Source organism: Hyperolius riggenbachi, chromosome 7, assembly GCF_040937935.1.
Source record: "Hyperolius riggenbachi isolate aHypRig1 chromosome 7, aHypRig1.pri, whole genome shotgun sequence".
NCBI classification, from domain to species: Eukaryota; Metazoa; Chordata; class Amphibia; order Anura; family Hyperoliidae; genus Hyperolius; species Hyperolius riggenbachi.
The window spans coordinates 94,875,280-94,899,546 of NC_090652.1; the positions used below are offsets into that span (position 1 = coordinate 94,875,280).

General features: G+C 47.6%; 1 protein-coding gene across 1 annotated transcript in view; it reads left to right on the top strand.

Moving 5' to 3' along the window:
* Positions 1–24,267, top strand: part of LOC137525597 (lysosomal dipeptide transporter MFSD1-like) — a 107,408-nt gene that overhangs the window by 78,482 nt on the left and 4,659 nt on the right. Inside the window, exons 10-12 of the mRNA XM_068246745.1 lie at positions 407–544; positions 1,805–1,944; positions 10,293–10,404. Coding sequence (XP_068102846.1) covers positions 407–544; positions 1,805–1,944; positions 10,293–10,404 — 390 coding nt within the window. The remainder of the gene's footprint in view (positions 1–406; positions 545–1,804; positions 1,945–10,292; positions 10,405–24,267) is intronic.

Sequence of the window (24,267 nt, forward strand, 5' to 3'; positions counted from 1 at the left end):
AACTCATATCTATAGGGTAGAGGCAGGTGGCATTGCTTAAGAGTGTCTACATCTGAGGGCCCCATGAACCATGTGCAGTGGTGACTGCATGAGAATGGAAATTGCTCAATTTACACTTATCTATAGGGTAGGGGCAGATGGCATTGCTTAAGAGTGCCTACATCTTAGGGCCCCGTAAATGTTTTGCTATGAGACCCCATGATCTCTAGCGACACTACTGGTGGTAATCCCCAAAGGCCTGTTGTTGACGGGGGCGGAGCAGTCCCCGCAACACTAACGCTAGCCGGTAGTCTGAAACTGGCCTCAATCATTAGATCTCATATTACCACAAGCAGATGCCATTACTGTAAGAATACTTACAAGGTCCATGTTGCTATTTACATGCACATACATGTTTCTCTTGCAGGACTATGTGGGCATGAGAGGGATCCTGTCTGTCCTCTGTGCGGTCCTCACACTTCCTGTCTTTGCCCTGCTGGCGTTTACTTTTGTCCCTCCACTCGTCTCTACCTTGTGGCTCGGGGTCACATACTCCTTCGCTGCGGTAAGGTTCCAATCCTGAAATAAAAGACTGACCACAATCTTTTAAAAAAAAAAAGTTATTAAAATGTTAATTGTAGATATAGTATAACTCTGTTCTTAGAACTGTGTCAGTTCACAGTCCAGGTTTCCATGGTAAGTGTCACTTAGCAATGCCAATCCCCCAAGAAGCAGTTCAGATATAGGAGGGTGTTGGTTCATAGTAAGTATTGTACATATAATATTTTAAAATTGTTAAAGCTGTATCAGAGATTGTGTATAAATCCGGCATCCAGATTAGGTAATAGTGACCATGAAATACAGTAATTTATTATAGAGCAAATGTATTATTTTCCAGAGCCATGAAATCCAACTTGCAGATGTTTCTGCATCATAAATGCATGACATGGATTGGATATGGCTCTGTATGGGGGGGGGGGGGGGGGGGGCTTGTGAAATGGGTGTTACGAAACACTCAGATACATTATGCCACTCCTTGCAAATAATCTTTGAATACTGATTTTTCTTTGCTAAAAATATGCTTTGAAAGATCGCTTGGAAAACAAAAATAAAATTTATATTTTTGAAACCGCTGTATTATGGAGGCAGTTTAAATAGACTTTGAGGCTGTGGTTTATTTGCAACCCTGCTTTGTTGATTGTAATAAACAAGCACAGGGCAGCTTCCATTGCCTTTTTTTTTTCAAATTTAACTTTTTATTGGCACTTGTTAGAAGACAACATATGCGTTATATTTCATTGCCTTTTAACCACTTCAGTGCTGACGTAGATGAAATCCACGTTGCGGATGTGCGACTCTGACAGGGCGTAAATATCACACTCTGTGCTCTGCTGTCGCTGTGTCTCAATCGTTCTGTGCGCCGGTCAGGAGCCGATTTCTCCACCACAAAAAAGGCTCTGATCCTTATGGGGCACGCGGTCCAGAAGAGGTTAAAGGGAACCTGAGTTAGCAAGGAAGAGGAAAATTATACATAACTGGGGCATCAGCCCCCTCCAGGCTGATCGATCCTTTATCGCCCTCCTCCACCGCCTGGAATTCGGCCGCAAAAGTTCTTGAGTGGGAGCCAGTTGGCGCAGTCTGACCGCGGCCACTCCCCCGTCACAACCCCCATTGCCGGCAGTGTTCTGCACCTGTGTAGTAGTTCTGCGCAGGTGCAGACCTATCCCCGCGACGTGGGTGCATGCATGGCCAGACCGCACATAATGTAATAATGTAATAATGTAATACATCCCAGTGTATTCATACATGTGTCTTCTACTTTCAGGTCAGCATGTGGCCATCTATCCCCCTATTGGTCCCACAAGCCACCCTGGGCACAGCTATCGGTCTTGCTACCTCTGTACAGATGCTTGGTATTGGCCTTTCTAACCTCGTTGTTGGCAGAATCCTTGGAACCAAATCAAGGTAAGTCCAGAACCCCTTCTTCCTTCTGGTACCAACATGCTATAGAGATCTGGAAAATAGATAAAAGAAAACAGGGCACACACATAGGTTGCATACTACAGTATTGCAAAGATGTAAAACACAGATCCGTTTACTTGGGTATGTAGCCGATAAAAACTTGTGTGAGACCACAGCAATAAACGCTTGAGCCTCTAGGCATAGGCAGTACATGCCATTGTCTGGAGTGCCATTGGTCCTGGGGGCGCCATGTTGCTGGATTAAGCCACGCCCCCTGGGTGAAACCACGCCCCTGGCCAAAGCCCCACCCCCACATGTGTTCTATTACTTGCTTCTGCTGCATCTGCTTAGCGTAAGTTGTAGGCAGCTGCCACTGTGTCCTTCTGTGCCTTGTACATCCTTTTCCCCCCTTTTGCACCTCCTTCTGTCTCCTTGTGTCTCCTTCAGTCTCTTGTGCCATGTCTGACCCCCTGTTTGTCCTTCTGCCTCCCTTTGTGCCTCCTTCTTTCTCCACGTGCCTCCTTCAGTCCCCCTGTGCCACCTCTGCCTTCTTCTGTGCTCCTGTGCCTCCATATCGTAACGAATGTGGAATTATCTCCGAGGTCAGCGCACAACATATGCGCTGACACTGCGGAAACCCTCCACAAACGCTTGGAAAAGGAACCCAGCTATGGTGCAAATGCACCTGTAGAAAGGAATTCACCCCGGCAGATGGAGCTGTGGAGTGCAGAGGAAGAAACCCTCTACACAGCCACAGATGCCAGATTGGTATTGTACGAAATGAAGCAATACATGGCAAGATAGCCTCTCTTGAGAGAATGAGCACAGAGACAGAATGTATGTATGTCCACCAAGCTAGATGCCACCCGGCGACGGTAGACATACAACAGCGAAAACCAAAGTGAGAAAGCAATCGCAAGAATAGCGATTGCTAATAGAGACACAAGACTGAGTAAAGACAGATCATAGGATGAATAAAGACAGACCCAATAACAAACTGTAATCCAACACGAAAGAACAAACAGGACTAGCTACACGCGGTCACCACACGTTAAACGCAATAGTGACAAAGCGCGTGCAAGGCACGGTCACCGCACGTTAAGCGCAACAGTGACAAAGTGTACCAACCATGACTAACAATTGAAACACGAAAAAAGGAAAACAAACAAAGAATGTGAACGCTTGCTAATCGGTTGCCTCACCCAGAAAGCAGCAAGCATTCGTACCGGACAAGAAAGACAGGAGTAACCAGTAGCAACCGCTGCTCTGGCTACACTCCAAGATAGAGTACCGAGAGATCCACCACCTCTACCGCTAGGGCGAATGCGATCCCAACAGACAGATAGATGGAGCAACCAGTAGCAACCGCTGCTCGGGCTTACACTCCAAGACAGAATACAGAAAGATCCACCGCCTCTACCGCTAGGGCGAATGCGATCCAAACACACAGAGCGATTCACTGGCAGCCGCCGTTGGAGGAAGTGCAATCGCAACAGATAAGACAGAACTAGGCAATACAGATAATAAACAACCTGACTGCGCTAGAAGGAATGCTAGTGCACTCCAATGGATAACTACTCTAAGGCAATATTTAGCAAACAATTAGCAGAGGAGCTGTAACTCAAGGTAAGTCTAGGCAGAACCAAACCTTTATGACCAGCAGGGAATTCTGGGAGGAAATGGCATTTATACTGCAAGCCTTCAAAAGAGGCAGCGCTATCAATAGCCAGATAAGTGAATGCAAATCCCTCACCAGAACAGCAAGTCTGATACTTGCAGAGTGAAAACAGGTCTCCTTTCCAGGGACCTGCAGCATACAGACCTGAAAAATGGTCAAAAAGCTGCCTGCTGGTGCAGACAGCAGAGCAGATCATTACAGTACCTCCCCCCCCCCCCCCCCTTCTAGGGATGGCTTGCAGATGTCCTTCAAAACTGATATTTCCAACAAAACAGTCTGGCTGAAGACTCATGAAGGTCAGGACAGCCCGACAAAGCCAAATTCCAGAATCAATCCTCCCGAAACCGAACTCATTGGGAGCAGGACCCACTGAAACATGCCCATCGGTACTACAAGTCTCAGCATAACACCCATCAGAACTGCGAATGCAAGAGAAGAACCCATCAAAACTCTCCGAGCAATACCCACCACCTTCCAGGGACCGTCCAAAAATACCAAACCTCCCACAATACCCATTAGAAGTGTCCCTATCAACACAGAAGCCACTGTTGATCCAATCCAGGGTACCAAGACAAATTTCTCTCAGAATCTCCCAGAACACTTTGAAGCTCCGCAGAGATCCCAAGAGGTCAGAATGCTCAGGTTCACATGGAGAACTATCAAGAACCCCTATGGAACCTATGACAATTCCGGATTCAGGGTTACCAGGACAACCATCAAGATCAGGGCTTTCAGGAACCACTTCTGGGCATGCAGGCAGGCAATATCAGAACATATCTCCACTGAGGAAGCATCTGAGCATGCTGGCAAACGAGACACACTTGGGCATTCTGGATTCACAGATCGCATCTGGGTACACTAGTACAAGAGAAACTTCTGGACATGTCAAGGAACTGCAAACCTCAGAGTCAGTCACGACAAGACCAAAACCAGGACCGGGCAGAACATCATAACGAGTAGTGGTCACAAGTACTGGTCTTTCAAAAGAAGACTTGGACTCAGACTTAAAAGTTTATGTGACTGTAATTGTATCTAACAAAAACTCCTCATTGACTAAGCATGACTGAAGCTCCACAAGAGCTGCAAAAGTTGTCAGCATAACAGCAATGCCTACTGAAGTGGGCAATACCTCAGAAGGGCCTGGGGGGCAGGAGGCATCTCCTAAAAGTTCTACACCCTTTGGGAGGAACTCAGAGACCTCCAGAACATCAAACAAAACCTCAGGAACATCATTCCCTAAGTTTTCTGACAAAGTAATCAAGGATTCTGAACTATCCATGTTACAGGGCAAAACATCAAATACATTCTGCGGACAGGGCAGATGTCCCAGGGATGGTTCTACAATACGCTGAGACTGAACTTCATTCTCATGAACAGGATGCACAGGACTATCTACTGACACAAACACTGACTCCCTGACTCTAGTTTCACTGCACGCAGAATCCTGCATAGCAGTCAAACCAGACTGCAATCCTGAAATGACAGAAGAACAGGTGAGAATAGTTGCAATACCCAGACGAGCCTCTGGGCTCACTGCAGGAAATTTTATGCAAGGCAACATTGATTCATCCAGAGTACAGGGTGGAAAGTCAGCACCCTCTTCAGAGCAAGAAAGGGACTCACCAATGTCAGTGCGAGTGGACATCACAGTTTCATTCATGGTACAGGGCAGGCTCACAGAAATATTCCCTGGACAAAGCAAAGATCCCTCAGTATCAGATTCGCAAAACCAAAGCACTGTCTCACCCTTAGACTCGGCTAACAATGTCGAATCAGGGAAGTCAGAACGCAAAATTTGTGAATCCAAGATCGCTTTCGGTTGTGAAACTGAAGCTTCTAAAGCGCAAGCCTCCGAAATCTGTGGACCAACTTGTAAAATGTCCAGGACAGGAATATTGGAACAATTTTCATCTGGCAATGTGTTTTCACAGGTGTGAACAGAGTGAGGCATAGATTTATTTGCAGAAGAAGTTGCGACAACAACATGAGGAACTTTATTAGTCACATTAACATTACTCTTGAGGTTGCATAGTTTAGGAATTTTCCCCATAACAGGATCATAGATGGAGGATCTTAAGGAATTACTGAGAGAAAAAGATCTGTTTTTAATTGACAAGGGATCCCACATATCTCTGACACATTCATGTTGATCATAATTTGCAGGAACACCTGAGAAAAAGGCATTAGATCGCACAGATTCAAACTCCACACAAGCAGTTGCCATGGGAAAGAATCTTTCAGAATTTACACTGGTGTCAACAACAGTAGCACACTCATTCATTTCAGATCGCACAGAGTCAAAACTCACTTGCTTTACCCCAGAAAGGCAGGAACAATCATCCGACAACGTTGTCTCTTTATTGGAGTCAATTGGTTGGTGTGTGTGCAACTCATACAAAATCGTCCGCCACACACAAATCACCGGATCCGCAAAATACTCGTCACACTCACCAGATTCAATCAAAGTGTACACAGAATTAATACAAGCATTAAGAATCTCTTCGCTTTCTGCGATGTAAAAATCGCAAAACGCCTTCCAATCAATATCGAACTCCTCAATCAAAGCCCCAGTCTCCCATGGAGCAAATGGAGGCTCAAACAACCCTGTATCAAGGTCACACTCATACGGGTTGGGATCAGGGACATGCATAGATTTTCTTACTCCTTTAATATACTGAATAACTCTGCTTATCATAGGATCCACATATGTCATTGCTTGGGGTAATAAAACCTGAGACTGAGAAGTTTCTCTGGACTTATCACATTCAAGTGTGTTCCAAATTTCAGACTTTACAGAAATAATTTTTTTATTTGCAGTTGCTATGGGCAACGGATCTTTCAGCTGGGAAGCCTTCCTAGACTTTCTCCCTTTAGTCTTAGCCGCTATAGGTGGCTGCTGTCTAGATGCAAAGGAGCTGTTACTGCATTCATTATCAGACTGAATGGTTTTGCATGGAATGGATAGAACAGCTGATTGATTTGCAGGTACACACTCATCAAGAATAGGTGGTAAGGAAGGCAGTTTAAACCAGTGAGAAAAAAATGAATGTAAGAAACTGATAAGGATTATAATTCCAGGAATTGCTTTTCAAAATCTCATAAGCCCACTGAAACAGATCTCCTTGCAATGAAACATAAGCTATTTGAAGAGCCCATGTGGACGAATCAGTTATCTGAAATGCAGGATTAAAAAAAAAATCTTACACACGCAGAAAGAAAGTCCTCTTTGGTTTCAGAGTCTAGTTTTTTAAACCTCTTAAAGGTACAAGAACCATATTCGACAAAATCATACAAATCGGAAATTCCCTCTACACTGGGAATTTCAGTTTGACTGGTCATTCTGTAACGAATGTGGAATTATCTCCGAGGTCAGCGCACAACATATGCGCTGACACTGTGGAAACCCTCCACAAACGCTTGGAAAAGGAACCCAGCTATGGTGCAAATGCACCTGTAGAAAGGAATTCCAACCAGCAGATGGAGCTGTGGAGTGCAGAGGAATAAACCCTCTACACAGCCACAGATGCCAGATTGGTATTGTACGAAATGAAGCAATACAGGGCAATATAGCCTCTCTCGAGAGAGAGTGAGCACAGAGACAGAATGTATGTATGTCCACCAATCTAGACGCCACCCGGCGACGGTAGACATACAACAGCGAAAACCAAAGTGAGAAAGCAATCGCAAGAATAGCGATTGCCAATAGAGACACAAGACTGAGTAAAGACAGATCATAGGATGAATAAAGACAGACCCAATAACACGATCCAACACGAAAGAACAAACAGGACTAGCTACACGTGGTCACCACACGTTAAAGGCAATAGCGACAAAGCGCGTGCAAGGCACGGTCACCGCACGTTAAGCGCAACAGCGACAAAGCATACCAACCCTGACTAACAATTGAAACACGAAAAAAGGAAAACAAACAAAGAACGCAAACGCTTGCTAATCGGTTGCCTCACCCAGACAGCAGCAAGCATTCGTACCGGACAAGACAGACAGAAGGAGTAACCAGTAGCAACCGCTGCTCTGGCTACACTCCAAGATAGAGTACCGAGAGATCCACCACCTCTACCGCTAGGGCGAATGCGATCCCAACAGACAGACAGATGGAGCAACCAGTAGCAACCGCTGCTCTGGCTTACACTCCAAGACAGAATACAGAAAGATCCACCGCCTCTACCGCCAAGGCGAATGCGATCCAAACAGACAGACAGATGGAGCAACCAGTAGCAACCGCTGCTCTGGCTTACACTCCAAGACAGAATACAGAAAGATCCACCGCCTCTACCTCTAAGGCGAATGCAATCCAAACACACAGAGCGATTCACTGGCAGCCGCCGTTGGAGGAAGTGCAATCGCAACAGATAAGACAGAACTAGGCAATGCAGATAATAAACAATCTGACTGCGCTAGAAGGAATGCTAGTGCACTCCAATGGATAACTACTCTAAGGCAATATTTAGCAAACAATTAGAGGAGGAACTGTAACTCAAGGTAAGTCTAGGCAGAACCAAACCTTTATGACCAGCAGGGAATTCTGGGAGGAAATGGAATTTATACTGCAAGCCTTCAAAAGAGGCAGAGCTATCAATAGCCAGATAAGTGAATGCAAATCCCTCACCAGAACAGCAAGTCTGATACTTGCACAGTGAAAACAAGTCTCCTTTCCAGGGACCTGCAGCATACAGACCTGAAAAATGGTCAAAAAGCTGCCTGCCTGTGCAGACAGCAGAGCAGATCATTACACATATGTCCCCTTGTGCCTCTTTGTCCCCCTATTCCTCCTTCAGTCCCACTCTGCCTCCTTCTGTCCTCACGTGCCTCCTTTTGTGCCTCATTCTGTCTCCATGTGCCTTTTCAGTCCCCATGTGCCACCTCTGTCCCCTGCGCCTCCTTCTGTGCCCCTTTGTGCTTTCTTCTGTCTCCCTGTAGCTCTGTCTGTCCCCCTCTGCCTCCTTTTGTCTCCCTGTGCCTCCTTAGATCCCCCTCTGACTTCTTCTGTCACCCTTTTGTGCCTCCTTCTGTCTCCCTGTGTGCATCCTTCTGTTCCCCTATGTGCCTCCTACTGTCTCCCTTTGTGGTTTTTCCTGTCCCCCATAGTGCCTCCTTTTACCCCCTTTGTGTCTCCTTCTGTCTTCTGTGTGCCTTCTTCAGCCCCCCTGTGCCCCCTTCTTTCTTCCTGTGCCTCCTACTGTTCCCCTTTGTGCCTCCTACTGTCTCCCTGTGCCTCCATCTGCCCCCTTTGTGCCTCAATCTGTCCCCCATTGTGCATCCTTGCGCCCTCTTTTGTGCCTCCTTCTGTCGCAATTTGTTCCTCCTTCTGTCCCCCTGTGTGCCTCCTTCAGCTGGGCGCCCACTTGCGTTTGCAAAATCACTCTCAAAACATTGAGAGCAATTTTGCAACTTAAAAATGAGCAATTCTGCAGCAATTTAGGTAAATTATTTTGGATCTAATTATGATTAAGAAATTATCAGACGAGAAATTATGGGACAACCTCCTAACACCCAGGAAAGGCCAGATCTTTAGCCAGGACTACAGAATACCCAAATAAGAACATTATTGGCAAGTGGAGGGGGCATTCCTGAGGAGGGGCAGAGCGAAGGAAGTGGTGACACTTGCTCCCTGCCCATCATCGAGCTCTGCATTACAGCTTAGGAAAGCGGAGGACAGGGGTGCTCTAAACAGGGAGGATGGTGCTGTGACTCATATGTCACAGTACCACAAATAAAAAGCATTAAAAATATGTCATTTAAAAACGAGGTCAGGGGTGCTTTAAGGTCGTGATTTTTCACACCTACTTCCTGTGCTTGGTGAAATTTGCCTTTTTAAAACAGAAGGAAATTTGCAATAATTCAGCTATAAGTGAACATTTGTGGTTACCCACAATGCACGACTACTGAATATGCAAATTATCCCTTTTCACCCTTGTTAAGCCAAGCAAGCATCCAGAACCGCTGGTTTATAGCAAGCCTATAGCTTTAAATAAAGGGATAATTTGCATATTCAGTAGTGGTGCATTGTGGGTAGCCACAAATGTTAACTTATAGCTGAATTATTGCAAATTTCCTTCTGTTTTAAGAAGGCAAATTTCACCAGCATTGCTTATTAGTAGGAGGGCTTTTCAATCTCTGTTATCCCCCTATACATTCCTAGTGGTTTGGGTCACCCCGAGCTGCTTGGTTACTCTACTTGGTAGTCCACGTTAAAGTTGGCCCAATAGGCTGCCTGCCACTTGACAGGCAGCCTATTGGGCCAATCAAAGTGCGGGGATAATGTCCTTTGAAGTGATTGGACCCGCAGGGGCTTAGGGCAGGACAAGTGGAGCTTTCGTCATTGGCAATTAGCAGGCATAAGTTCGTAGGGATCACTATGCTACTCTGATAAGGTGTTCCAACTCTGATAAGGTGTGTTAACTCTGATAAGGCATGCTGTTTGTCTTAGTAAATCAAGCCCTTTGTGTCTCATTGTCACACTTGACTGACCCACTCAGTAGCTGAATTCAGGGAGGAGAAAATGTAAATTTTACTGTAGTTCTGACTTCTGAGCACATTTAACCCATGATAACATTCAGCACTTTGTTTGTGTAGAATTTAGCTGTACAGTGATGATGGACTTATATGCTTGTTGTGGAAACTGACATTAATTGTGATTTTCTTCTTCCTGTAGTGAAGCTAAGATCCCCCTGTGGAGGTGGCGACAGATGATGATTTTCATGCTGGCAAATACCATCGCTTGGGTAGCGACCGCGGTGATCTTAAACATAGTGGACAAGAAGCAGGTAACGTGGGCGCGGCTTACAGAGCAACTGCTTATACTGAGGCAATATACTATCAAGCACTCTACAGAGCACACAGAAACAAACATTTCCATCTCTGTGCCCAGATAATCCAGTATTTTACCACATACAGACAGCTTGGCAGAAGGTCATGTAGCCTTCCAGTGTGGCTGTCAGCGATGGATTAACCACTTCACACCAAAGGAGTTTTTACCCTAATGGACGACCGATTTTCACCTTTCAGTGCTCATCCCTTTCATTTGCCAATAGCTTAATCACTATTAATCACAATTAAATGATCTATATCTTGTTTTTTTCACCACCAATTGGGCTTTTTGGGGTTGATATTTGGTTTCAGTAATTACCTTATTTTCTATGCATTTTAAAGGGAAAAACAAGGACAAAATGAAAAGATACTCTATTTCTCCAATTTCATCCCCTATAGTTTTATTATAAACACTGCTACTGTACAAAAAAACCCACACATTTTATCTGCCTATTCTGGTCATTACAAGATTTTAATTATGTCCCTAGTACAAAGTATGGTGCCCAAAAATAAACAAGGACACGGCACTCAGTAGTCACAAGATACACAACATGTTTTGCGGAGCCCTTCCTCCACACTTGAGGAAGGGCTCCGCCCGAAACATGCCGTGTATCTTGTGACTCCAATACAGCTTGTTGCTGCACAGCTCCTGAGTGCCGTGGTCTTCTTTATTATTGGGGTCCTGTACGTGCAGAAGTGGTGTATCTGCAGGATACTGGCACCGGCTGGCCGGTTTAGTGTCGGTTTTTCCCAAGACGTGGAGTTTTTGTTGTTTTTTACAAATTATGGTGACAATATAGTATTTGGAAATAAAGGTGTATTTTTTCTTTGGTGGTTTTTTTCACTACTATCATGTGCACGCGCACGCACGGGAGCGTGCAAGTGTACGTGCGCTCAGCAGCAGCACTGTCTGATGCGTACGTACAAAAAGGGCGTCGGGAAAAAGGGGAGCTGGGTGTAAACGATAATATTGTTTTGTATTTAATGTACAAATACTGTTTTACAAATCTATAAATCATTAAATAATGTGTATGAAATCGGCAATAGTGAAAACGTTAATCTTCTCTGTTTCAAAAGTGAAACTTAAAATAACGTTTATAAAAAAAAACGATAATATATGTTTAATCGTTATAATTGTATATTATAGTGATTAACCTTCTTTTCTTCTTATAATAAAATCTGAAAATATTGTTTATAACGATGATATAAATATAACTACATTCGTAATAAGTGCTGTAAAACATTAGTAAGTGTTACTAAAATGTTACTAAAACTATACCTAACCCTACTCTCACATAGAACCCTCCCTGTACCTATCCCTAACCCCTAGACCCCCCTGGTGGTGCCTAAACCTAAGACTCCCCTGGTGGTGCCTAAACCTAAGACCCCCCTGGTGATGCCTAAACCTAAGACCCCCCTGGTGGTGCCTAAACCTAAGACCCCCCTGGTGGTGCCTAAACCTAAGACCCCCCTGGTGGTGCCTAAACCTAAGACCCCCCTGGTGGTGCCTAAACCTAAGACCCCCCTGGTGGTGCCTAAACATAAGACCCCCCCGTGGTGGTGCCTAAACCTAAGACTCACCTGGTGGTGCCTAAACCTAAGACCCCCCTGATGGTGCCTAAACCTAAGACTCCCCTGGTGGTGCCTAAACCTAAGACCCCCCCTGGTGGTGCCTAAACCTAAGACCCCCCTGGTGGTGCCTAACCCTAACCATCCCCCTTAGTGTTCGCTTTATGATGTGGATAATAATGTTTTACAAATAAATGGATGCTAGCTCTCACCAAATCGTACTTAAAGTGGATCCGAGATAAACTTTTACTCATTGCATAATTGTGTTCATTTCATATAGTTTATAGGGCATTCCACAAGCCAAATACTTTTTTTGTTTTGTTTTAATACTCTAATTCCCTATAAACTAAACAAGCCTCACCCACAGCTTCTCAAGAGAGCCTTGGCACTCTGAGCCTTAGTAGCAAGGGCTTATGGGAGCTAGTCTGGGTAGGAGGAGGAGGAGGTTACTAGCCAGGGATTTCAGAGGCAGAGAAGAGGAAGGAGGAGGAGAGGGGACTTAATTTATCACAGGCTGAGGGCTGGAGATGCTATTAACTTGCCTGTGTGTAATATTACAAACAAAACATGGCTGCTGTCATTGTATCGCAGGAATAAATAATCATAAACTGTTGAAGCTGTTTGCAGCTAGATTTGCTGTGTAAACTATCTAAACTTTAGATAAGATATATAGACAAGTTACTTGTTATAGTTAGTTTTTCATCTTGGATCCGCTTTAAAAAAAAAAAAAAGCCAGGTGACCATCAGCGATGAGCAAACACTGCTATCTTGCCTCGGGTCCAATTTCATCTAAATCCATTTCTGATCTTCTGCAGCACTTCGTACTCCGGCCACACGCAGAACAATACGCTGTGATGCTCTATCATACTTTATCTGAAGTGAATAGTGGGAAATCGAGGCTTATTGTTTGCCCCGCAGATAAGAAAACACAGATTTATCTTTAAAATTGATTGTTTTCAAAATCTGCCATGTTTCATATTTCTGTAGGATGGGATCTAAGAAAAGATTGTGTCCTGCTCACATTATGCTAGGCACTAGAGTTGGGTGAACTGTTAGCCGAACTGCAGCCGAACTGTTCGGCTGCCCAACCTGTCATGTTGCTGTGGCTCTTACTACTTCCGGGTCGCAATGACCCAGAGTAGTACGTCTGCGCTGGCCCGGCGGAGCGCGTCCTAGATCGCGCTCCCGTTGCCGGGCACTCTCTGCGCATGTGTGTGACGTCATGAGTGACGTCACACACATGCGCAGAGTGCCCGGCAACGGGAGCGCGATCTAGGATGCGCTCCGCCGGGCCAGCGCAGACGTACTACTCCGGGTCATTGCGACCCGGAAGTAGTAAGAGCCACAGCGACATGACAGGTTGGGCAGCCGAACAGTTCGGCTGCAGTTCGGCTAACAGTTCGCCCAACTCTACTAGGCACACACCATACAATTTTCTGGCAGACTTACCTGCCAGATCGATTATTTCCAACACGTACAATCTGAATTTCTTTTTTCACTTCTATGAAAAGCGATCAAAAAGTCGATAGCAAAATCGAAAATCGATCGGAATTCATATCAGACATGTTGGAAATAATCGATTTGGCAGGTAAATCTGCCAGAAAATTGTATGGTGTGTACCTAGCATTACTCTGCATACTAGTGCTGGCTGCAAAGAACTGTGATCACTTATTAGAGAATTCTGAAATTACCCCATATGTCCCACAAGTTTCAGTGCTTTGATCCCCACTTCAATATTGCCCAGACCTGAAACTCCCAGCTTTAGTGACACCAGGGGCGTTTCTAGGGTCCCTGGAGATCGGGGGCACCTGTGGGCACCAGGTGGGGAGGTATGGCAAAAATGTGCATGGCCATGAGGTGAGTGGGCGTGGCACAGGAGCACAGAAGAAGGCAGAGGTGGCACAGGGGGACTGAAGGAGGCACGTGGAGAAAGAAGGAGGCACAAAGGGAGGCAGAAGGACAAACAGGGGGTCAGACATGGCACAAGGGACTGAAGGAGGCACAAGGAGACAGATGGAGGCACAAAAGGGACATAAGGAGGCACAAAAGGGGGGAAAAGGATGTACAAGGCACAGAAGGACACAGTGGCAGCTGCCTACAACTTACGCTAAGCAGATGCAGCAGAAGCAAGTAATAGAACACATGTGGAGGCGGGGCTTTGGTCAGGGGCGTGATTTCACCCAGGGGGCGTGGCTTAACCCAGCAACATGGCGCCCCCAGGACCAATGGCACTCCAGACAATGGCCTGTACTGCCTATGCCTAGAGGCTCCCCCAACCAAGCGTTTATTGCTGTGGTCTCACACACGTTTTTATCGGCTACATACCAGTGGTGCTCAGCAGAGCTCGAATATTCGAGTAGCTCGAATATTCGAGCTCTTTTTCAGCTATCCGAGCTCGGTATTCGAGCTCCGAATAGCTGTAGCTATTCGAATGGGCTATCCGAGTACACTCGAATAGCCCATTCACTATTCGAGCTATTCGAGCAAACGGCGCTATTCGAGCTCGGTACCGAGCTCGAATAGCGTCATAGCCCAGATTGATGTCCTTAGAGCCAATCAGAGGGCTCCCAGGCCCTCTGACGGCAGCCAATCACAGAGGGGGACCCTGGCCAGCCCCTACCCTATAAATAGCGGCCGCCATGTTCCGTTTCTCCATGCTTGCCTGAGACTTGTACAGAGAGAGAGTTGCTCCTTTGTGCTTTGGCTTAGCAAGTGCTCTATTGTGATCATTTACCTAGCGTTTTTGCTCACCTACACCTGCCATATACACCTATATTGTTGTTAGTTAGATAGACATTGTATTTTAGTTAGTAGCTTGTGTGTTACATTAGAGACAGGCAGCTGCTGCAAGCTTACAGGTTTAGGCCTCAGGGGGGCCTTGCCTCTGTGGGCAGCTGTCCTCTGTTTATTTCTCTCATCTATACCAGTATTTCTGCTGTCCTTTACTAATAGTATTGTAGTTATACTGTACTAGGAGTAGGACACTCACTGACTGTCACTGTTTATAGGCTACTAGCTAGCTCCTGCGTGTGTGCACTCACTCACTGTCTGTGTGTACACACACTCTATTTCCTTCTGATTACTGATAGATTATTGTTAGTTAGTTGTACTTACTGTTACTACTTACTCTTACTGTACTAGGAGTCTAGGACACTCAGTCAGACAGTCACTGTGTTCATAGGCTACTAGCTCCTGCGTGCGGTCACTCACTGTCTGAGTGTACACACACCACCCACACTCCATTTCCTTCTGATCGCTGATTGATTATTGTAATTAGTTAGTTCTACTTACTGTTACTACTTACTCTTACTGTACTAGGAGTCTAGGACACTCAGTCACTGTGTTCATAGGCTACTAGCTCCTGCGTGCGGTCACTCACTGTCTGAGTGTACACACACCACCCACACTCCATTTCCTTCTGATCGCTGATTGATTATTAGTTAGTTCTACTTACTGTTACTACTTACTCTTACTGTACTAGGAGTCTAGGACACTCAGTCACTGTGTTCATAGGCTACTAGCTCCTGCGTGCGGTCACTCACTGTCTGAGTGTACACACACCACCCACACTCCATTTCCTTCTGATCGCTGATTGATTATTGTAATTAGTTAGTTCTACTTACTGTTACTACTTACTCTTACTGTACTAGGAGTCTAGGACACTCAGTCACTGTGTTCATAGGCTACTAGCTCCTGCGTGCGGTCACTCACTGTCTGAGTGTACACACACCACCCACACTCCATTTCCTTCTGATCGCTGATTGATTATTGTAATTAGTTAGTTCTACTTACTGTTACTACTTACTCTTACTGTACTAGGAGTCTAGGACACTCAGTCACTGTGTTCATAGGCTACTAGCTCCTGCGTGCGGTCACTCACTGTCTGAGTGTACACACACCACCCACACTCCATTTCCTTCTGATCGCTGATTGATTATTAGTTAGTTCTACTTACTGTTACTACTTACTCTTACTGTACTAGGAGTCTAGGACACTCAGTCACTGTGTTCATAGGCTACTAGCTCCTGCGTGCGGTCACTCACTGTCTGAGTGTACACACACCACCCACACTCCATTTCCTTCTGATCGCTAATTGATTATTGTAATTAGTTAGTTCTACTTACTGTTACTACTTACTCTTACTGTACTAGGAGTCTAGGACACTCAGTCACTGTGTTCATAGGCTACTAGCTCCTGCGTGCGGTCACTCACTGTCTGAGTGTACACACACCACCCACACTCCATTACCTTCTGATCGCTGATTGATTATTGTAATTAGTTAGTTCTACTTACTGTTACTACTTACTCTTACTGTACTAGGAGTCTAGGACACTCAGTCACTGTGTTCATAGGCTACTAGCTCCTGCGTGCGGTCACTCACTGTCTGAGTGTACACACACCACCCACACTCCATTACCTTCTGATCGCTGATTGATTATTAGTTAGTTCTACTTACTGTTACTACTTACTCTTACTGTACTAGGAGTCTAGGACACTCAGTCACTGTGTTCATAGGCTACTAGCTCCTGCGTGCGGTCACTCACTGTCTGAGTGTACACACACTAAATTTACTTGTGATTACTACTGATTATTGTAACTGCTAGTTGTACTTCCTGACTGTTACTACTTACTTACTGTACTAGGGGACACTCACTCAGTCACCTCACCAACCAACCCACTCCATTAAAGTACCCCACTTTTCACCCGCCCTTTTACAAAACTTTTGTCTATACGCCCAAAACATTGAAGATGTCTGGAAGTGGCAGCCAGCGCGGTTTGGGCAAGGGGAAGGGCAGCAAGGGAATCAGGAGGAGAGGGAGCAGCATTGTGGCAAGCCGCGGCCGCGGGCGCGCCACCATGCACAGTTCCGCAGCAGCAGCAGCAGCGTCAGTGGCTAACATTCCTCCCATAGCCACTGGCCGTGGACGCCTTGGGCGCCGCCCAGCAGGAGCATCTGCAACTCACGCTGCAGAGACACAGCAGCAGCTGCGTGTAGCACCTGCTCCCATTTTCCTCCAGCCGGGTCGGAAACGTCCCATTGAGGAAAAGGATGCAGACACTGTGGTGCAACTCATGACGGAGGATGAGCAGCCCGCCATCAGCTCTGCATCCGAGGCCTCCACCCTCACCACCACCACCACCCCTGTTCGCAGCAGCCGCCCAGCAGGGTCTGGGGAGGAGGCCAGTTCACCGTCACTCGCCGACCTGTCATTCAGCAGTCTTTTGACCCCAGGCATCATGAGTAAATTGTCTGCTGTTGTTGGCGATCTTGAGGAGGAGATGCTGATGGGCACTTTGGGGGATGAGGGATTGGACAGCAAGACTGTGGCGACAGTCAAGCAGCCCATCCATGCATCAGGAGAGGAGTTTGGGGGGTCCTCATCCCAGCAGGACATGTTTCAGGAGGGGGAGGATGATGATGACCCGGTGACAGACAGAGACTGGGTGCCACCACCTCCAGGGGATGTCGTCCTCAGCAGCTCTGAGGAGGAGGAGGAGGATGCGCTTGTGGGCCTTGCAAGGAGGCGCATCATTGCAAGCATTGGCAGCGTCCCACAGCCTGCTGGTGTCTCAGGCTCAGCAGCAGCAGCAGCAGCATCAGCCAGTACCACCCCCAGCCGCACCCAAGCCCCCCCCCCCCAACCACCACAGGGAGACAGGCAGCAGCGCTTCCATGCCGTAGGGGGAAGTTTCTGTCACCAATCTGGCGGTTTTTCACCATGCCCACTGTGTACAGCAAGTACGCCACTTGCAACCACTGTCAGCGGAAGTTGAGCAGAGGTGCAGACCCCTTAAAGTTCAGCACCAGCTCGCTCATCAACCACCTTGCGGCTAAACATTTCCACCAGCATGAGATATTCCAGAGGCTGAAGGCATCTGCTGCTGGCAGTGGCACCACACCCATCACTGCACAGCCTTCAGCAGCAGCAGCAGCAACAGCAGCCACCCGCCCTCCTGCTCCTCCAGCAGCACCAGCAGGAGTGCGGAAACGCACTGCTCCTCCCCCCTCTGCAACTCCTGCCGCCGACACTGAGGCCTGTTCTGGCAGCCAGTCCTCAGTGGCCTCCTCTGCTGTGTCTGCTGATTCCCGTGTCAGCAAAAGGCCACGCCAGAGCCTTTTGAGCGAGTCCTTCCAGGGGGTGGTTAGGGCTCTGCCTCCCAGCAGCCGTCGCGTGCGGCAGCTGAACGGCTTGCTGGCACGGGCCATGTGCTCCCAACTCCTGCCGTACACGCTCGTGCAGGAGGGGAGCGACATTCGTGCGCTGCTTGCTTGCGCAGCCCCAGACTGGCAGCTCCCCAGCAGACACTTCTTTGCCCGCAAGGCCATTCCTGCACTGCACCGCTTTGTGATGGCCAATGTGGAGCGAGGGCTGGAGCACGCGGTTGGTGAAAGGGTCCACGTCACCATGGACTCCTGGAGCAGCCGCTTCGGGACAGGCCGCTACCTGTCCTTCACTGTCCACTGGGTCAGCTTGGTGGAAGGGGGTGAGGATGGGAGAGCAGCAGCGGGCACAGCAGCAGCAGCAACACAGTGGGTGGTGCCACCCCGCAGGCTCAGGGGAACTGCAGCAGGTTCCTCCGATCCTCTGCCATCCTCCGGCACACCTGGCCAAACCCCCCGCCTCAGCAGCAGCGTGAAGGCCCGCCACTGCCAAGCGCTGCTGCACTTGGTCAGCCTTGGGAAGACCAAGCTGACGGCAACCCATGTGTTGGCCAAACTCCAGGAGCAGGAGAGGATTTGGCTGACCCCCAGAGGCCTCAGAGTCGGAGAGGTGGTGGCCGACAATGGGGCCAATCTGGTTGCCGCAATAGACAGGGGAAACCTGACCCACATCCCCTGTCTTGCCCACGTGCTGAACCTGGTGGTGCAGAAGTTCCTGCGCACCTACCAGGGGATGGGCGAACTGCTGGAAACGGCAAGGAATGTTGTGCGTCACTTCCGGCGCTCGGCTGCAGCCTGTGCGAGCCTGGAAGACGTGCAAAAGGAGCTGGATCTGCCACGCCATCGGCTGATCCTTGACGTTCCGACTCGCTGGAACTCCACCCTGGCGATGTTGGAGCGTCTGGTTGAACAGAGGCGCGCTGTCAAACAGTACCTTGCCCTGGCCACTGTTTCCGCAGCTCTGAGAAGGGACAAGACCAGCAACTTCCCGTCCATCGTCCCCGATGATGACTGGAGGCACATGCAGCAGGTGTGCTTAGTGCTGGCTCCCTTCCTGCAGGCCACAAACATGGTGAGCAGGGACCATGCTATGGTCTGCGAGTGGGTGCCCCTGGTTTCTCTGCTGAACAGGGCCCTCGATGCTTTGCTGGAACAGGGAGCGGCAGCCTTGGACCAGCAGGAGCGGCAACCAGCTGCGCAGTCCACCTCTGAGGGGGAGGAGGAGGAGGACTTGGTGGAGGTCCCTGACCTGGCTGCTGATGAGGGGGATCAGCACAGCGCAGCTGAGTTGGTGCGGGGGTGGAGAGAGGATGAGGCGGCAGAGGAGGAGGATGAGGACAGCACTGACGTCGATGTGCCAGCAGACGTGGCCCGCCTCTTCCCAATGGCAGCGCACATGCTGACGTGCCTGCGCAGGGACCCCAGGGTGATCCAGATGAAGCAGAGGGAGGACATCTGGATCAGCATGATGTTGGACCCACGCCTCAAGGGGAAGTTGAGCCAGTTCCTGCCGCCTGCAGGAGGAGACCCAGCGCAACAAATAAGGAGCTTGCAGCAGGCCCTTGTTGAGCGCTTGGAGGAAGCCTTCCCCCAGCCTTCCACCCCCACTGTCCAGCAGCCAGCACAGAGGCAGCAGCAGGTGCCTGCATCCAGCAGCAGCAAGCGCCCCACAGACCTGCTGTCTCTCAGCCACGAGCTCTACAGGACTGTAGAGGCTCCGGCAGCAGTGACTAGAGAGGAGATGCATGCAGCAGCATCCTCCTCCGGTCACAGCCAGCGCCTGACCCGCATGGTGGCTGACTACATGGGGTCGTACAGCGGGCTTGACAGCGATGCCCCTGTTGATCCCATGGAGTATTGGGTCAAGCGCATGGAGATCTGGAGCGAGCTGGCGCAGTACGCCCTGGAAGTGCTGTCCTGCCCCCCTTCCAGCGTGCTGTCCGAGCGCTGCTTCAGTGCAGCTGGTGGCGTGGTCACCGAGAAACGCTCACGTCTGTCTCACAAGTCTGTGGACAGACTGACGTTTCTCAAGATGAACCAGGCGTGGGTGGAAGGCGAGATCCTGGCCCCTGTTGTCGGCGAGAGGGGGACATGAACTGGCTGCCGGAACCATCGTTAATGTGCCTTACCACCCTTTACCACCTCCTGGCTCCTGCTCACTAAGCCAGCCTGGTTCACTTTGACTATTACGTCGCCTGCAGCCACACATTTTACACCTACAGTGGGCTGCTGTGTACTGCCCTTCTGCTGTCTGTCTGTGTTTCCCACTGCCAGGGTACACAGAATTACCTTCTTCTGCTGCCACTCTGCCACCAGCTATTACGTCAAACAATAGCTATATTGGTTGCAAAACCAAAAACCAAAAAACCATAAAAAAAAAAAAAGGTTTAATTTTTCTGAGGTGCCCGGGTTAAAAACTGTGTTGTCCCAGTTGTGTATTGGACACAATGTGGGCTGCACGACCGCTGTCTGGGACCTCCTGTTGTGTTTATTTACAGCCCTGGTATCACCGCTAGGTACCAGGGCTATTATGTCACGCTGCCTACCTGCTGCCACACTCACACTGCTCCTCCATACCTCCTCCTGCTGCTGCTGCTGCTGTCTGTCTGTGTTTCCCACTGCCAGGGTACACAGATGATTTACCTTCTGCTGCCACTCTGCCACCAGCTATTACGTCAAACAATAGCTGCTCGCCTACTCCTCCATTCCTCCTCCTGCTGCTGCTTCCTGTCTGTGTTTCCCACTGCCAGGGTACACAGATGATTTACCTTCTGCTGCCACTCTGCCACCAGCTATTACGTCAAACAATAGCTGCTCGCCTACTCCTCCATTCCTCCTCCTGCTGCTGCTGTCTGTCTGTGTTTCCCACTGCCAGGGTACACAGAATTAACTTCTGCTGCCACTCTGCCACCAGCTATTACGTCAAACAATAGCTATATTGGTTGCAAAACCAAAACCAAACAAACCATTAAAAAAAAAAAAAAAGGTTTAATTTTTCTGAGGTGCCCGGGTTGAAAACTGTGTTGTCCCAGTTGTGTATTGGACACAATGTGGGCTGCACGACCGCTGTCTGGGACCTCCTGTTGTGTTTATTTACAGCCCTGGTATCACCGCTAGGTACCAGGGCTATTATGTCACGCTGCCTACCTGCTGCCACACTCACACTGCTCCTCCATACCTCCTCCTGCTGCTGTCTGTCTGTGTTTCCCACTGCCAGGGTACACAGATGATTTACCTTCTGCTGCCACTCTGCCACCAGCTATTACGTCAAACAATAGCTGCTCGCCTACTCCTCCATTCCTCCTCCTGCTGCTGCTGTCTGTCTGTGTTTCCCACTGCCAGGGTACACAGATGATTTACCTTCTGCTGCCACTCTGCCACCAGCTATTACGTCAAACAATAGCTATATTGGTTGCAAAACCAAAACCAAACAAACCATTAAAAAAAAAAAAAGGTTTAATTTTTCTGAGGTGCCCGGGTTTAAAACTGTGTTGTCCCAGTTGTGTATTGGACACAATGTGGGCTGCACGACCGCTGTCTGGGACCTCCTGTTGTGTTTATTTACAGCCCTGGTATCACCGCTAGGTACCAGGGCTATTATGTCACGCTGCCTACCTGCTGCCACACTCACACTGCTCCTCCATACCTCCTCCTGCTGCTGCTGCTGCTGTCTGTCTGTGTTTCCCACTGCCAGGGTACACAGATGATTTACCTTCTGCTGCCACTCTGCCACCAGCTATTACGTCAAACAATAGCTGCTCGCCTACTCCTCCATTCCTCCTCCTGCTGCTGCTGTCTGTCTGTGTTTCCCACTGCCAGGGTACACAGATGATTTACCTTCTGCTGCCACTCTGCCACCAGCTATTACGTCAAACAATAGCTATATTGGTTGCAAAACCAAAACCAAACAAACCATTAAAAAAAAAAAAAGGTTTAATTTTTCTGAGGTGCCCGGGTTGAAAACTGTGTTGTCCCAGTTGTGTATTGGACACAATGTGGGCTGCACGACCGCTGTCTGGGACCTCCTGTTGTGTTTATTTACAGCCCTGGTATCACCGCTAGGTACCAGGGCTATTATGTCACGGCGAGCTGCCTGCCTCATTGACTGCCTGCTGCCACACACTCATCCTCCTCCTCCTGCTGCTGAATTTACCTCCTGCTGTCTTTGTGTTTCCACTGCCAGGGAGCACATACAATGGCGCTTCCAACATGCGTGCGCCCACCAGCTATTTGTTACGCTCAAAAATAGCTGCATTTCTTTAAAAAAAAATTGAAAAGAGAAATACGTGAAGAAGAAGAAGACGATATTGAAAAGGAAGGAGAAGATGAAGATGAAGAAGAAGAAGAAGATGAAGATGAAGAAGAAGAAGAAGATGAAGAAGAAGATGAAAAAGAAGAAGAAGATGAAGAAGAAGATGAAAAAGAAGAAGAAGATGAAGAAGAAGATGAAAAAGAAGAAGAAGATGAAGAAGAAGATGAAGATGAAGATGAAGATGAAGATGAGATGAAGATGAAGATGAAGAAGAAGATGAAGAAGAAGAAGAAGAAGAAGAAGAAGAAGAAGAAGAAGAAGAAGAAGAAGAAGAAGAAGAAGAAGAAGAAGAAGAAGAAGAAGAAGAAGAAGAAGAAGAAGAAGAAGAGAAGAAGAAGAAGAAGAAGAAGAAGAAGAAGAAGAAGAAGAAGAAGAAGAAGATGAAGAAGAAGATGAAGAAGAAGAAGAAGAAGAAGAAGAAGGAAGAAGAAGAAGAAGAAGATGAAGAAGAAGAAGAAGAAGAAGAAGAAGAAGAAGAAGAAGAGAAGAAGAAGAAGAAGAAGATGAAGAAGAAGAAGAAGAAGAAGAAGAAGAAGAAGAAGAAGACAATATAGAAGAAGAAGAAGAAGATATAGAAGAAGAAGATCGAGAAGAAGAAGAAGAAAGATAAAGAAGAAGAAGAACAAGTATATACAGTAACACTACTGAACAAAATTAAGGACACAACTTCTCTTTCCACATTTTTTTTAAAGGAACATCCCCACATAATCACTTGCTGTTGTTACTTGGAAAAAAAGAGGTTTCTTGCATCATTCACCCTCAAAACAAGTGTTGGAAGCTATTTAAGGCCAATTCGAATAGTCAGCTCGAATAGTTAGCTCGAATACCGACTCGAATAGTGAGCTCGAAGTCCGAGGTCGAATCGAATAGTAAAAATTATTCGACTCGAATATTCGACTGACCTCGAATAATTTACTATTCGAATTCGACCAAACTCGAATTTTAAAAAGGGGTATTTGAGCATCACTACTACATACCCAAGTAAACGGATCTGTGTTTTACATCTTTGCAATACTGTAGTATGTAACCTATGTGTGTGCCCTGTCAGGGGCGTTTCTAGGGTCCTTGGAGATCGGGGGCACCTGTGGGCAACAGGTAGGGAGGCATGGCAAAAATGGGTGTGGCCATGAGGTGAGTGGGCGTGGTCATGGGTGGGGCCAAATGTACATGAACTTAGCAGCTGTGTAAGCTACAGATAACGGGCCTGCCCATCGAAATATTGGATGGAGCCCCCTGTCCTTTATTTAGATAAATTACAATCAGTATAGGCATAGATCAAAGATGTATACGCACATACAATTTTGATTGGTCAATCACTGACCCCCAATTTTACCACCCCCGTGCAGTAAGTGGGCCAACAGACAATGAATTTTATGAACAGAGCTAAAATTGGCTAATCAAAATTGTATGTGTGTACCAGGCTTTACAGCTAATACTGTACATACTGAAAGTAGCAGGGATCAGCATACAATATAGCTGGTTTACAATCAGTAAAGGCATAGAGTAACACCTTACACTGTACACACTAGAGGTAAATCAGCACACAGTGCAGGCACTAGAGAACAGCGTATACTGTACATACTGTAGGCAGCAGAATTCAGCACACTGCAGCTAGCGTGCCAAAAATATGAGGATCACGCTGTGCGGCGTGCTTATCGTGCCGCACCGAAAAATGGGTGGGCCATGGACCAGAATATAGGTGTGGTAACGGGTGGAGACAAATTTACATGAACCTAGCAATGGTGGGACATTAGATTATGACAGTGGTGGCGAAAC